This window comes from Helicoverpa zea, chromosome 3 (assembly GCF_022581195.2).
Source record: "Helicoverpa zea isolate HzStark_Cry1AcR chromosome 3, ilHelZeax1.1, whole genome shotgun sequence".
NCBI lineage: Eukaryota > Metazoa > Arthropoda > Insecta > Lepidoptera > Noctuidae > Helicoverpa > Helicoverpa zea.
Genome location: NC_061454.1, coordinates 7,431,817 through 7,447,984, shown reverse-complemented (window position 1 = coordinate 7,447,984; position 16,168 = coordinate 7,431,817). Strand labels below are relative to the sequence as shown.

The 16,168-nt window shown below is 37.5% G+C and overlaps 1 protein-coding gene across 1 annotated transcript; it reads left to right on the top strand.

Moving 5' to 3' along the window:
* The first annotated feature begins 128 nt into the window (after positions 1 to 128).
* On the top strand, positions 129 to 10,767 carry LOC124646152. Its single transcript, XM_047186233.1, has 9 exons — positions 129 to 1,418; positions 1,742 to 1,892; positions 2,759 to 2,987; positions 4,970 to 5,066; positions 5,769 to 5,901; positions 7,417 to 7,634; positions 9,369 to 9,630; positions 10,087 to 10,162; positions 10,535 to 10,767. The coding sequence occupies exons 1-9, from the start codon at positions 129 to 131 to the stop codon at positions 10,764 to 10,766; spliced, it is 2,688 nt and encodes an 895-aa protein (XP_047042189.1). The 3' UTR covers position 10,767.
* The last annotated feature ends 5,401 nt before the right edge of the window (positions 10,768 to 16,168 follow it).

Sequence of the window (16,168 nt, the reverse complement as noted above, 5' to 3'; positions counted from 1 at the left end):
TAATACCAATTTATTTACTTTTTCAAAGCAGCTTAACTAATTGGTACCCAAGTAAGTATAGTAACATTATATGAACCCTGTTTTGTTACAGATCAATTTATCAAACCGCATGCAATTAAGCATAAGATATGATTCAAGTGGAGAGCTTCAAGCGTCCATCGCCATCGCCTTCTCGGAGCTCCGTGCGGAGTGACAGTCGAGTGTTCCGGCAGCCGCGAGTCATCACGGTGAACCGCGATGCTGCCACGATGGTGGACGGCGAGGCGAGCGGGCCAGCCACTGCCGCCGCCGCCGCCGCACCACCCACGGACTGGGAAACACGGCTCACACAAAACGCTGCTCACTTTAGATCCCGCACATTTAGCGACGGCTTCATTAGAAACACCAGTCTCGAACTCCTGCTCGGTGTAGACTGCGAAGCTTGCCTCGCTCTTGCCGCACAAAGACAATGTTTAGATGAACACATATCAAAACATGATTTTGACCTAGTTTGCAACTGTAATGTCCAACAAAATAATTTTGTCAACTGCCATCGAAACGTCGACCAGAGAGGCCACACTCTTAACATCTACGACTTGGAAAGAATTAAACGGGACACAGGTCGAAGTCAACTCACAATCGGATCACATCGTAGTCTTGACAGAAAATACAACAAAAGTAGGACTATCGGTGTATCAAACTACATTTCAAAACAGTTAATTTCTTACGATCCAAGGAATACACTCGTGCAAAAGATAAAAAGGAAGCTATCAAACTTAAAAAAGATAGGCGGCGAGGCAATATCAAAAAAACATCAGAACGCTGTCCAACTGGCGGAGATAACATCGGGCTCTACGAGCTCTCTCAAGAAGACATCGATGTTGTCGTTGGCAGACAAGTCGCAAAGGAGAGTAAACAGTCAGAGTTGTATTTTCACTTCTTCGGGCTATCAAGGGAAGGATGATTTAAAGAGCAATGCTTCTACGTACGCAAATTTTTCTGGGAATGTGGACCAATGTTTTGATAAATTGAGAGATTATAATGTAAGTTCAGATATAAATAGACGTACCTCACAAAAAATGGTAAAAATGAGAAGTTTTGATAATAACGAAATATTGGTTACTAGAAATTCGCCGGCTTTAGAGAGAACAAAATTTTCTACTTTAGACAATCGTAGTCGGTGTAAAGGTATTAAAAGACAAATGTCATACAACGATTTTCCAAGTGAAAGATACCGAGATAGATTATCGGAGTCTTGGACGCGAGACGAGAGCACGATGGAGTCGAGAAGTACTCGCAGTGATTTAGTGGATGACGACGCACAAACGTTCCTGGAGGGCGACGTCATGGCGATGAGCGGGCCGCGCTCGGCACACGCGCTCTGCACCTGCGAAGCGCCGCAAGATACCAGACTGCCATCTATTTTTTATGACACGCACGTGAGTAAAGTTTTTACATAAAATGAAATTAGCCGATAAATAACATCTAGTCAACATAAATTGATTGGCAAAAACTTAAAACCGAACTGAGTGAACTTGTACAGAGACAGCGTGAAACAAACCTACTGAAACATTCGGGTTTTTCTGTACATGGGTTCTGTCTAAAGCATTATTTGAAGTAAACATAAACAAGTTACACATTTTTTTCACAAAAAGTTATGTAGTATACCTAATGACAGGGAGGCTAGAGTGCAAGCATCATTTATAGTTGCCGATTTTGTTAGTTATTGTGCTAAGTATTAATTGTCAAAACAATGACGTAGGGTAAGAAGCGAGCGACTCCAGCGCCCGACGTGACGGAGCGTGGGCAGGGCCGCGTGGCGTCGTGCAACGCGTGCAAGTCCCCGCAGTGGCTGTCCACAGGCACCACATCCACCACCAGCCACAGTTCCACCACCACTGGGAACTCTTCTCGTAAGTACTTTTTCTTTGACGAGTAAAGTGCTATTTTTTTATTTAATTCATTCATTTTTGTCTTAGTACAATACTCAATTAACCGAAATAGTTCGTAAAAATAGTACGTCTACGCCGCACCTTCTTAGGTGCTTTATGGCCTATGGGACTTTACGTAGTGTCTTAAACCGACTTGGTCCAAAAGATAAGTCAAAAGGTAGTTTGGCTTGCTAAAGTTTAAGCTTAAGTTAAATTTTCACTAAGAAAATACATGTTGGTAAAGCTGAATATATCCCGTTAATTTTCTAATAAACGTTTATGTAGTTCCTAAATACGTGAATGATACATTTTTATTGCACAGAAGAGTATTCCCAATAGTGTTTCTAAGCGTGTAGTTAAGCCGCTGCATCCCCGAGACTTCGACGCCGTGATCGAGTAAGTTTGCTCCTGACAGGAAGATTATGGGGAGCTCGGTAACGACCGATTGCTATGACCCAAATTGATACTATAGGGGTTTTTTATGAAATCTATCACTTTTGTTTTGAGTCTATTTAATTGTGAATCTGTTTAACGTATTTAATATTAGTGAGGGGTTATTATATAAACAAAATATGCTCTCATTTATCTATTTAAAAAAAACATATATGTATTTGTTAATTAAGTCGAAAAATATTATGTAGAATCTGTCTATATTTTTGTTTGACTCTTGTCTAGAAAATCTAAATCTAGAAATAAATACATATAGTATAGAACTTTATATTATATACAATGTTATTGGAATTCGAGTTTAGGGTCGATAGTGTAATCTGCAATATTCAAGTTCGTCTCCTTTTCAACTTTAACTCCTACGTCGTGATTAAAAAGAATAAACATCTTAACTTCAATAGGTTTATCAGTGTGGCATCGGCGTTGGTGCTGCGTGGCGATCTTGGTGCTGGTGGCGGGCACCGCGTGCGTGGCCGGGCCCCTGGCGCTGCGGGCTCCGCCCGGGGCGCCCCTGCACGAAAGACTGCGACTAGCCGAGCGCCTGCTGCACGACACACCGCTCATAGACGGACACAACGACCTACCTTGGAACATAAGGAAGTTTCTACACAATAGGATAAAAGATTTCAAGTACGTACTTCTCCTTTTAAAAATAAGAAACGAATATTCAAATTTTTAAACTATGTGATAGGTACATCGAGGTAATTGAGTCATTTGCGATGCGAAACGATAACGTTTGGATATAAAAAAATATTAAGGAAGTAATTACTTCTGCCTTGCTGAGATTATGAGGGGGTACGTTTTAAGTCTTCGTTCGAAGTTAATTTCGTTATTGCACGTTCCAAAGGTCGGTTTCTATATAAAAAGAAACAATTTTCCTTTCGGACGTTAGCTTATTTGACGTTTGTTCAAAGAGGCTTAACATTTAGTGTGGAAGTGTATTTTCAATCCTTTTAACAAAGAGATGAATAAACCGGCGGACTTAAACAAATATGTATAAAGGTAGCTGGTGCACATAAAAGATGAGAGGAGAATCAATCCACTTAGTGCACTGTAAGAGCCTTTGAACCCAACTGTTTTAAACTAGCTAACGAAATCTGTGAGGCGTAATGCCGCTCTCGTTACTAACTAGATGTGGGTAGTTATAGTTGAGATCGGCGATGTTAGAGGCTTCATATTATATTACGAAAATGACGATCATAATATACCAGTCCAATTATTATTATATTGAATACAGCAATTTTTGGACATTTGAAATGGGCGGATCGATTCAGAAACAAGTGAAACAGTCAAAAATGTACCTACATCATTGATATACAAAACCTAAATGAAGTTTATTAACATGCGTAAATATTCACATATACACATAAGGATTATAATATTTATCTTCTCAGTCATCATAAAGTATTTTTTTAATCGAATTTCGAAACAGTCGGTATGTCGAGCTGAACTTCACTTGTGTACTCGTGTATCCGTCTGTTATAATTCTGTTACTCTCTTAATGTGCGTACTCTGTAATGAACAGAGTTTCCTAGCTAATCACCACTTTGCTGGAGCGTTATAAAAGCAAACTTAATACGATGAGGATCGAAGCAAGATCTCATCAACTTCACTTTGTAGGAAGGTACTTAATACGTAATTGAGGTATGCTTCGTAGGGCAGAAAAACGGATACATTCAGAGCAAGATTATGAAGTAGAATGTGTAGGCTACTGGTACATCCTAACCGACTATTACTTACATTTGATTTATAATAGGAATCGACCACGTAGTTTACCTGCAGTAATTTTCCCGCGAATATTTACATAAAAAATGCAAGAGCACGATCTGACATTTGGAAAATATATGCAAATTGTATCAAAGAAATACCCGGCCCATAGGAATAAATACTTAATGGGTTAAAGGAAATCTCGTACGTATCTCAGTTATAAAAGACTAAAGTTACCGGCGTAATCTGCACATTACGTATTCAAGGCTCAGATCAATAGCACTTACAACGAAATCATAGTTCACACGTAGCGTAAAGAATTGAAATGTTTCTTGACAGACATGCTGGCTCAGTGCCAGGTCGTTGGCGACGCGTGCGGTGCGAGATTCGATTCTGCTACCAACGCTGCCTAGATTTTTCTCGTATAACGTAGGAAGATGTTATATCTTTAGACTTGCCCACACAAACATGAAAATAAAAATATTTTGGCATAATCTATTTCTAAATAATGTTGTTGTTTACAAACTTTCATAAACTCTGGCTTTACATCGTTTTCTTATCCGTCATAACATATGCATGCGAAATACCTACTCCTTACCTAAGCACTATTGCGAGCACAGTTCTTCCTATATCATGGTTAATTAAATTAACATTTAAATAAAATACACGTAATAAGCCACAACTGATCAGTCCTTTAATTCAACCAATTATAATAAAATTGTGTTTTGTTATGTCAAGACAGTATTTCAAGCTGAGTATCAAACAATACTCTTCCTTGACCACGCCTGGCATAAATGTACATTTAATATCGGGCTTTTCACATGAGTACTTACTTTCAGCCACTAACCTAATTTCAACGAAAGAACAACTGTTCAATAATGAAATAAAATTATGTACCTACATAGTTTCGACGAGGATTTGCGGACCATCTCCCCGTGGGCAACAAGTTCGTGGAGCCACACCGACCTGCCTCGACTGAAACAAGGCAGAGTGGCCGCACAGGTGAGCTAAATTCCTTTAACCGACGATTTAATTAATTGTGCATTTAATAAAGTGGGTCATTTCAACGTGATACCTCTGCAAGATTAATATGTGGCGTGTGGATCACGTCGACCACATTATTGCGGCGTCAAAAGATATTGGCATAGGTTAACATGATTTAATTTAAAATGCTCGCCACATAAAAATTATGATTAAATATTCCAGCTTAAGATTTACATTGCAACAAATTGGCGATGCACAATTGACTGTGCACAGTATGTAGGTACTATCTACATAAGTATACACCTTTCGAGTCCAAACAAAATGACTGTCATTTACGTAATAGGCTGTGAGTAGACATTATCAGATGGACTAATTTAAATCAGGATTATTTCCCCGACTGTACCACAATATGGTTCAAAATTATAATTGCCTACATATATCATGGATACGGTACAATGAACTGAAACAGAAATGATAGTGAGCTAATTGTTTCAACTTCATCGCGCAATTCCACTAGATTGATCTGTTTGTATTACGTAGTTACGTTCATGATACAATATGTGGCAGAGAGTTATCCACCCGTGAACTCCCATTTGCCATCGCTGATTCCATTCTAAACTCTTTGTTCACTGTGATACGGGATTTCATATTCGGAGCGCAGTGCTCAAGTCGTGCGTGATATTTAATCAGTAATATGTCAAAGTGATCCTCTGTCGGCAGTTCTGGGCGGCGTACGTGCCGTGCGACGCGCAGCACCGGGATGCGGTGCAGCTCACGTTCGAACAGATCGACTTGATACAAAGACTTACCGACAAATACCACCCTCAGCTCACATTGTGCACCTCTGCCGAAGGTAAGCATGTCTTCATCGCCACGCCACTTTAACATTTTGTTAAACCGATTTACAAAGTAACTTTTTGGTATGGGGCGAATCTCCGTTTGAACTTTTCCATTTGCCAAATGATATAATGCCATTAGAAGAGACTATACCTACATCGATCGTATTTTAAGCAAATCTGAAAAGGACAAATGTAAATGCGCAAGGTGTTTAGCATGAGAAACCCATTGTTTTCAGTCCGCAGCCTTTAAAAATTTAAACTGTTTAATTAATTCTTGCATTTCCTTTACCTTCATTGTTTCTTTTTTGTAATTCAAATGAAGCCAATAAAGTAGAAGTCCTCTTCTTATTCGGCATATTGTTCACAAACAAAAACGCGAGTTTCAGTCCAGTAACCGTCGCTCATTATCTGAGTAGCTTTAAGTTAGGAATCTATGTGAAAAAAAAACATGCTTCCTACTGAATTATTTGACCACATTATACAAGTATACATTTTAATCAGATGTGTTTGCTACGCTGTGCAGTCGCGCAGTTAAATATTTAACATTCTGTCATTTTAGTCTCTAAATTACAAATGCATTTTTATAGACTCAATTAGCATTTTGAATGCATTTTTCAGGTTATGAATAATGTCATAGGAATTACATAAATTAAAAGAGTAATGAATATTAACAAACTAAAGCTGATAGACTCATCAAAGATAGTGACACAGTGTGAGCAAACATGAAGTAAACGAAGATGAGCATTTAGTTGTCATATCTATCGAAAATTCTTATCGCTTTCAGCTCATCATTCACATTAAATATAGATATGATAAACACAGCGGAATTGGAACTTCATCGCATCTTGCTATTTCCATCACGACAACTGGAATTGTGCACACAATGTAAACAAACACCTAAAGCTAAGGACTTTCAGCTTGAAAACACGAGTGACAATATAAGTTCAAATCGTTTGATGTTTCTTTCCTTCGGACTATAAGATAAAGAAAAAGCACTTACGGCAAAAAAATCCGCTCGTCCCTAAAATTTGATGCTTTTTAAAAATCGGACGATTTTCTTTTATGTTTTTCTTCATACGATAAAGAAAGACTTGCCCTGATTTTTTTATAAGGACTGTAGCAAAACAGAGGGTAAAGTAAATCCGTACTCGGAAAACGAAATATTTAATATTTTCAATAAAGTAAAAAATATATTTTAAAATGGTAAATGTTACATTATTAGCCATTTTCTGTTGACTTTCAATCTAACCAAAAGAAACTGAATACCAATGTTTTGTACGTCTATACGTCTTGACTCCTCAACCTAAGAACCCGGTTAACCCATTCTCACTAAGAGGGATAAAGTGTGTCAGACCTTCTGGCTTCTGACTACCCATAACGACTGCCAAGGATGTTCAATTCACAATTATGATCGATGGACACTTGAAGCTGTCACTTAATACTAGCAAAAAAATGCAAATATTGCATTAAGTCTCAAAATACAAACTTGTGGGTTCTCAAATTCTCATTTGCACTTTCTATTGTCACAGATATAATATCTGCGCACGCCAACCACAGACTGTGTTCATTAGTGGGGGTGGAGGGTGGGCATGCAATTGGAGGCTCTCTTGGCGTCTTGAGGACCCTGTACCAAGTAGGCGTCAGATACCTGACCCTTACCTCAACGTGTGACACTCCGTGGGCAGAATGTGCGTCCCCAGATAAACCTGAACCATCCCCACGAGGCGGACTCACTCCGTTCGGAAAGGTAAGTCAGGATTATTTTTCGTAGCCTTCTACGAGTATTTGCTACGACCCGCTACGATAGGACTACGACGCTACGATGCGTCTTGCGTAGCACCGTAGTCTGTTTGAACCAAAAAACTGCCAATCATATATTTAAGTGATTATTAAAAAAACCATTAGTAACGCGAAAATCTTCATGAATATCATTAAATACATCGTCCTTGTTAATAGAATGCTTATTATGAATTTAAATGTTCTTGTGCTTCCATTAAATCAATTAATTCATTCTGTTAGAAAGTTAGATTCCAAAATAAAAGCAATACAAAAAACATCGAATCTTGGATTATTATTACGGGTTTAAATTGTGAGTTATCTCCTCTTAATTCTCTTAAGATTAGATGAAGTTATAATCCTCTTTGCAGACAATACAATGGCAGCTCGTTAAGAGTGAATTTATTGTCTTAAATACACGCTCGCTGTTTATGTCAATTTGTATCAAGCGGAAGTAGGCTTCCAACTCGTTATAAAGTATTTACGAAGCAATTCGTGCGGTATATGGATAACATATGTGATCATAAAGAGCAATCTTGCAGCGTACGAAAGAATATTAAAATACATGTAGCTAAGTAGTCAGAACACAACCGTAAAGATTGAGACGTCGAGTAGAGTGAGTGTGCCATAATCATAAACATCCTGGCGCGCCGCAATATTTCTCTTTGTATGAACTCGGGCTGCTCGCGAAACCAGTTCTTTGTTTACCTGCAACGATACTTTTCGAAATATTTTCTTTTGTTTAAACTGCACACTGCGTGCAACGTAGGCTGCGTCGTACGTTAAACCCAGCTTAAGTAGCAAACCCCACATCGTACTTAAGAGTTCTGAACAGGTACTATTCTCTCCACTGTTTTGATTTATTGAACTGAGTATATCTGCATGCCCCAGCGTACTAGTTGCTGCTACTTTAAACAAGTTACAAGTACTAGCAGCACTTATCTTAATAGCAGCAACTGCTTTAACGCGCGAACGCTAAATTTAATATGGCTGTAAAGAATAAGTAGTCAGTTCATGACCCGTCATTTATGATCTGAGTGCCGATCTTTTTGCTTTCGTGCTTGAGTGTAAAATTCCTTAAACAGCTTATTTAATAATACATTAATCTTAGAAATCTCTGAGAATTCCTGGTTTAACTAGCATAGTTCTTTTCGTGACTACAGCCTAGTGTTCGTGAACTCTGTTTAGCTAAATACTAAGTTTATCACTAAAGGCTTAAATGTATCCACATCATACTTCAATAAAATAGCAAGTTTATGTCCTAATTGCTGACACCGACGTCAAAACTCCATGACTAACTACGACAATTTGTCGCTTTCGGAATTCCTCGACTTACTGAATTCACAACCACAAAGGTTCCAAGAAGTTAGCAATTAATTTAAAGCAAAGCAAACTCATACGAACTTCAAAGCGGCTGGAACAATAGAGACTTACTTTGTGATAAATATGCAAACGGCCAGGAGCAGCCGGAACCCTGTTTGCAGTTCATTTCAATAGCTTAAACCGCAAAAGTCTTTTAAAACATTCTTTTCGTTCTTTTTGCACATGGTATTGTACTATGGTATTAAAACTTTTTTTTCCAATAAAACAAAATAGGTACCTCAATCAATGTGGTTGAAGCCAAGTACCTAGTCTTCTCTTTTAGTCGCTCCCCCTTACCGTCATCAATCTTTCGTTTACAAATTGTTATTGATCGGTCGGACAGATAGTGGTGAAGGAAATGAATCGGCTGGGCATGTTGGTGGACCTGTCGCACGTGTCGGAGCGCACGATGCGCGACGCGCTGGCCGTGTCGCGCGCGCCCGTGCTGTTCTCGCACTCGTCGGCGCGCGCGCTCTGCAACGTGACGCGCAACGTGCCCGACACAGTGCTGCGCCTGCTGGCCGCCAACAAGGGCCTCATCATGGTCAACTTCTACACTTCGTTTCTCACCTGCAAGGACACGGCGACAGTGCAAGATGCTATCGGTAAGCATCAGGGTCTATATTGCGGCTGTTTTGTGATGTGTATTTATGACGTCTATTAGAAATACTAAGTCTGATGTTTAAAAAATCAATTTCCTTAACGTATGAAAAGTTTTTAAACAAATTCAGAAAGAAATTGAATCTTTTTATACAGAAAACAAATTAAAAAGCTTTTAGGTCCATGCTGATTTTTGCGCCCTTAAAGTATAACTTTAATTTAATTTTAACTTAAGTTATACTTTACAGTAATTATAAATTGGTAAAGAATAATAAATTCAGTTTTGAAAGTCATCCAATTCAATTATCTAGAAACTGTTTACAACCTCCCGAAAGAAACACGATCGTACATACTTTTACAGTCGCAGTCAATGCTTTTCCCGAGTTCCGCTGTCACTGAACTGTGTGCATACTATAATAATATTTAAATGCAGGCAATTAATTGCTACAATGTTCTTACAGCACACATTAATCATATAAGGGATGTAGCCGGTGTGGACAGCGTGGGCCTTGGCGCTGGCTACGACGGCATTAATTAGTGAGTACATATCGTTACATGTAGCTACGTAACTGCAACCCTACAGACATTTACCATGCAGGGCAAAATATACAGAGTTCATATTTTGTAAAATGTATTCAGTCTTTACTTTTATTTAAACCTGATATTATTGCACCTACCTTTTTCTTTATATATGTAGTAGGTTCATAAAACATTTTTATTTACCTGGTTGTCGCGACATCCTCGGAATTTCTACGTTTGACCAAACTGTGTCTACTACCTACAACACTATTGTACTTAATCCCTATAGATTTACCTCATAATAAATAGTACCTATTATGCCATTAGTACACATGCAGCACGTCTAACATTAATCTTGGCTTAATATCACAAACAACGCTTATTGTTCAGTACACCACAAGGCCTAGAGGACGTGTCGTCGTATCCACTACTATTCGCTGAGCTCATGGAGGAAGGCTGGAGCATAGATGAACTTCGAAAGTTAGCTGGCCTCAACCTTCTCCGCGTGATGGGGGCAGCTGAGCGCGTCGCCCGCGACCTCGCGTCCGCTCGCGTGGCGCCCTATGAAGACGTCGCGCCGAAACCATTTGACGCTCACAACTGTTCAAGTCAAGACCTTTAAATCTGGAACATTAGCTCAATTATTATAATGTTAGAAAAATTTACTTTACTTACTTGATAGTTTTTTTAAACTACATTTTCTCAAAACTTATTAGGTTTAAAATTTTAAGAGTCCAATCGTGTAACTATTTACTAAACATATTTAACGTTAAATACATTTAAGATACTGTCACTTTTAAACAATTGAATGAGATAGTTGATATGTTGTTTTAAATATATTTACCGTTAAATACGATTGGTCAGTGGTCACCAGTTTGCATAAGCCTCTTTTACCAATAAATAGCCTCTAGCTTGTTTAAATATATTTTTTGGTTATTTCTAATTTATTATTTTCATCAAACTCGGTGCTATATGGTGTGTCCAAGCAAGGGTTGGGAGAATGTTTATCTTATGTTACAATTTACTTAAATATCCTGTGTCCTCAAGATTCTCGACTCAAATTAGGCAACAATGTACCTAATCGGTCATTCTTCTATTCGTAACATTCCACATTTAATAGTGTCCTGCTTGAGAATTTATTGATACAAACGATGTCTCGCCGAGACCATTTCTACATAAATATATAAGCATGCATTGAGCTATTTTCGATGATAACCCTTATAATCGAAAATAGCACTATTAAGGACACAAAGATATAGGTACTCATATTTATTTCTACGTTCTAGCGATAGGGTGAGCGAGCAGAACAGTTTCGATAGCCCGCTTCTCCGGTCCAAAGATGTAATAAACAATAGTGATCTATCTCAGTCCAATGTCGGCCCGGACACAACTATACGAGGCGGCCATTACTTACCTATAGTGTGTAATCAATTTGTAAACATAGTGTTTGTACTATGATATCGACGCTATCACTATTCCATTACTAAGTTACTTCGTATATAAAATTTAATATTATCAAAATTAGGTGTATACTTATCTATGCAAGTATATCTAAAATGGGTGCTAAGGACTCGTTCTAATACATGTATGCCCAGTTGAAGTTGACAAAACAAAGAAAAGTTTTCGAAACAAACCTAGGAATTTAAACCAGAAAACAAGAACTAGATTATAATAAAATTATGTTTTGAGATTGTAGTTCTAACTGAACCCAGTAACATTTTTATGTATGAATTAAGTATTTTTTTCAATATCGAAGCGAGTTCAAAGTAAAAATCTCGCCTTTTCATCGCTGAAGGAAAAACAGCTACTTATTTTTACTTGTATTGTAAAGATATGTATTTGCCTTTATAGCTTTGATGGGAAAACGGGTTTACCCATTTGGATATTGGTACCTATGAACATATTTTGAAGCTGAGAAATGTAAAGCGTGAGGTTGGGTACCGTCAGTGATGATAACACATCTGAAAATATAGTTACCGAGTTCGATGAAATATGTACCTAACATCTACCGGAATGTCCCCAAACCCCCATAATATAATGAAGGCGGTTATCAATCTAAGTAGTATTGTTATCAAGCTTTAATAAATTAGTGTAATTATTACTTAGAAACCTACATTATAATTTTAGTACCTACCCTGTAATATTATTCTCGTCCGATTAGATGTGATTTCATACTTTTAACTGAAACATAGAGACTAATTTCTTTAGACGTGAAATTATGTACATGTTTTATGCATTTACACATATATATTGTACCTAATCTTAAAAGCTTTTTAAATAATGAATTATTATCCGATTAACAAATGCGATTCGCAGTACGATCTAGTTAACAGTTTAATTATATACTTAGATAGGTTTAATATTACCTTAAAGATGACTTGAGTCATTAAGATAAACTAAATATCATAATTTTATTATTAAAAAAAACGTTATAGTTATACAGTGTGTTTTTATTAAAGAGACACATACAGAGTACAGGAAGACACACATGGTTTGTTCTTCAGAATCTGATCCTCGGAATTTGTTGTCGATACCACCACGATTCCTACATTCTTACCGATGGACAATATTGTGTTCATGACAAAATATTGAGATAAAAACGCACTGCATAAACACATAGCTTTACCTTATCAACGACCAATAATAATAGTTAATCGTAGTAGTTATTAGAGAAATTAGAACTGACCCTATTGACCCATGTCATAAGTATCGCTGTATTTGGATCAAGGATGTGTTAAAAATATTCTAATTACTTATTTATTTATTTATCTACATACATTTTAACAGAAAAAGGGCACGTGCTTTAAGGAAAGCCTATTACCTAACAATTCACTCATAAAATAAATATACCTACCTAAAGTCGACATGAACGCCACGACCTTCTTTCTAAAAAAACTAAGGTAAATTAATATTTTTATCAACTACACATAGACTGATGGATGAATTATTATATCAGCCATTAGACAAAATGCTAACTTCTTCCTTGGAGTACCTATATTGGAGTCAGAATTTGCTTTTGCTCATATCACCCCTACGCCGCATCTCTTGGTGTATACTCTACACACTCGGCAGAGTCGGTAGTGTTTACACAACTGAAACAAAGAGAGCCGCAGGTGGTCAGGTACGAGTACCCAAATATAATGTGCGTGCGATACTTATTACATGAATTTTGTACCTCCTAACGCAATATTAGTTAGTAATGTAAATAGTTAATATTTGTCAGTACAATGGTAATAATAGACGGATCTTAAGACTGAAGTGTTTCAGAAATAAATTAGTGTACGTTTGCTACGATGTTAAATAAGTATAAACAATTAAAGTTACGCACTACATTCTATATCTTAAGATGTGTTTATTATTCCTTAAGGGAAGACTTACGCTAATGTCCTTGCTAGTACCTATTTGTGTATATTTTTATCTCAATTGATGAGAAATATTAATTAATTATCTGTGAGACATATCTCATTTACCTGATCATAGGCGATGTTAATAAATTGCTGAGCAGAAACCTCGTCTTCTATTTGATATTCGATCGTTTTTATAAAACCAATTATAAAATATTTAGATACAAATGTTCATAAATTCATCGCGCTAGATAAAACATACGTTTGTAATGCCTAGTAACCTATTGCTTTTAGAATGTTTTGTCATAGTTTTATAAAGAAATCTAGTGTGAGCCATGTTAGATATCACAGTTGTCTATCTAATATTACCTACTTACTTAAAAATCTTTGAAAATCACAAAGCAACTTATTTACCTAATGAAAATAGTTTAATGATCCATGGATATAACAATAAATAATTATGTTAATCTTACGATTTGATTTAACGTAGTGGTTTCGGTATTGTTATTAAAAAATATCAACTCATCGTATTTACTGGAATAATCGATTAGATATTTTTTGTTTTAATAGCTTGCCCAATAAACACCTATTTTTAACATTTGTTTTAATGCCCTACTGCGAGAAAGTCGAAATATAATCACGTATGTAAGTTAGCAGTCAAAAATGTGTCTATATTTTCCATTTTAGAATTGCATTAAATATCTAAATTATAAAAACCGGCCAAGTGCGAATCGGACTCTCGCACAAAGGATTCCGTACCATTATTTAAAATGAGCAAAAAAACACGTTTGTTGTATGGGAGCCCCCCAAAATATTTATTGTATTTTCGTTTTCAGTAGTTGTTGCTATAGCGGCAACAGAAATACATCATCTGTGAAAATTTCAAATCTCTAACTATCACGGTTCATAAGATACACCCTGGTGACAGACGGACGGACAGAGGAGCGAAAACAATAGGGTCCCGTTTTACCCCTTGGGTACGGAACGCTAATAAAAAACGCGCGATTGGTTTTTGCGCTGTTTGTCGTGTTTTGTACCTATGTGTATGTAGGGCAGCAACACCGACCGTAGTATATGCTCGGAATTGCTGCGCGCGGATAACCGAGCAAAAAATACAGCAGTGTGAAAGCGCTGTGAATCTATTTTTGGACAATATATTAAACTGGATAATCAAGCAATACTTAATTCATTCCTCAGAAACTTTTTCCAACTAAAATAAATACTCTTACATCCTTATCTTCCTAAAAATCCAACAAAAAACAATCGGGGTGCAAAACTCAGAAAGTTGTCCTATTCTATAAATAATACAACCTACTTGCGAAAAATTCAAAAAAGAGCGTTCCGGGCCACGCTCAATGTCAGTGCCAGTGTACCAGTTTGCCAATTGTTATTAATCAGTCAGTGATCTAGGGCATCTATAAAAATATTAAATATGCATCCACATTAAGTTGTTTCCCGATTATAGCTCATACCCATCCCGACAGAAAATATCTTAGTAACAAAGTACAACGACATCTCTCGGGGAATTCGGTTACTAATTTGTTTACGGTGGTAATTTTGCATTGCGTGAACTGATTTTAATATTTCTTTTTTTAAGAAAGTAAGTTAGAGATGATAAATTATGTAAACTAAATTAATTCCACTTTTTATTTTACTAGTTATTTTTTACTGAGATTATCCGTGGACAGACGGATGAATGGACGTAGTTTACTACGGGTCCCTAAAAAAATATGTGGGAGAGCGGCGAGATGGGTCATATGTAGGGCTGCCATCCGTCCTCGTTTCCCCGGATTTGTCCTCGTTTGGAGGCCGTCCGGGGGCCGTCCGGGTGGGGTTTCAAGAAGTGTCCGGGGAAAACCCGGACACCTCATGTAAGGAAGCACCTCATTGAATTTAAGTAGGTATATGTTAATAGTAAATGGATTACAAATTAGGTATTATTTTGTTAAAAAAAAATCGTACTCGTTCGGGGAAAAATGCGATTTACGCCAAATGTCCGGATTTTTTAAATGTTTGTCCGGGTTTGGCGAAATTCGGGATGGCAGCCCTATAGTTCGGCCATTCAGAGAATGCGTTCCTGACACGTCGCGATTGAACTGACGACGTAACTACATTCATTGATTATTGATATAATAATGTTGTTTTAATGCTCCTCAATTGTTAAAACGGTAAACAACCAGCAAAAATATTTTTATCGTAACTGCAACGCCATTGCAAAGTTACGTCGTCAGTTCAATCGCGACGTGTCAGGAACGCATTCTCTGAATGGCCGAACTATAGTCATATGTCATGGTCAGAGAAAAGGCGATGCCGTAGAAAATTCTGCTAAAATTGAGGTAGTTCCCATTCCCATCTGAAGTGTTGTATTGACGTAGCCAGAGCTCTTCCGCACACAATCAGAAATAATATTTGCATGCGTCGCGTGGCGTGAGGTGGTGTGTCGTTTTGAAAGTGTGGTTCTTGCCTCATTTGCAGGTTAAAAAGTAGTAAAACGCTTTTGAAGAACCAAGAATTTTGGAGTGGCGTGGTTTCAGTTCACTTGTTTTTTTTTTTTTTTTGAATGGCATCTCGCAGTTCAGCCTCGGAGGCTGTTGACTGCTTAACCGGTCGAATCCCTGTGGATGCCTAGAGTTTAAGGCCTCCAGCCAGGGGTCAGTTCACTTGATACTTCTAGAACAAA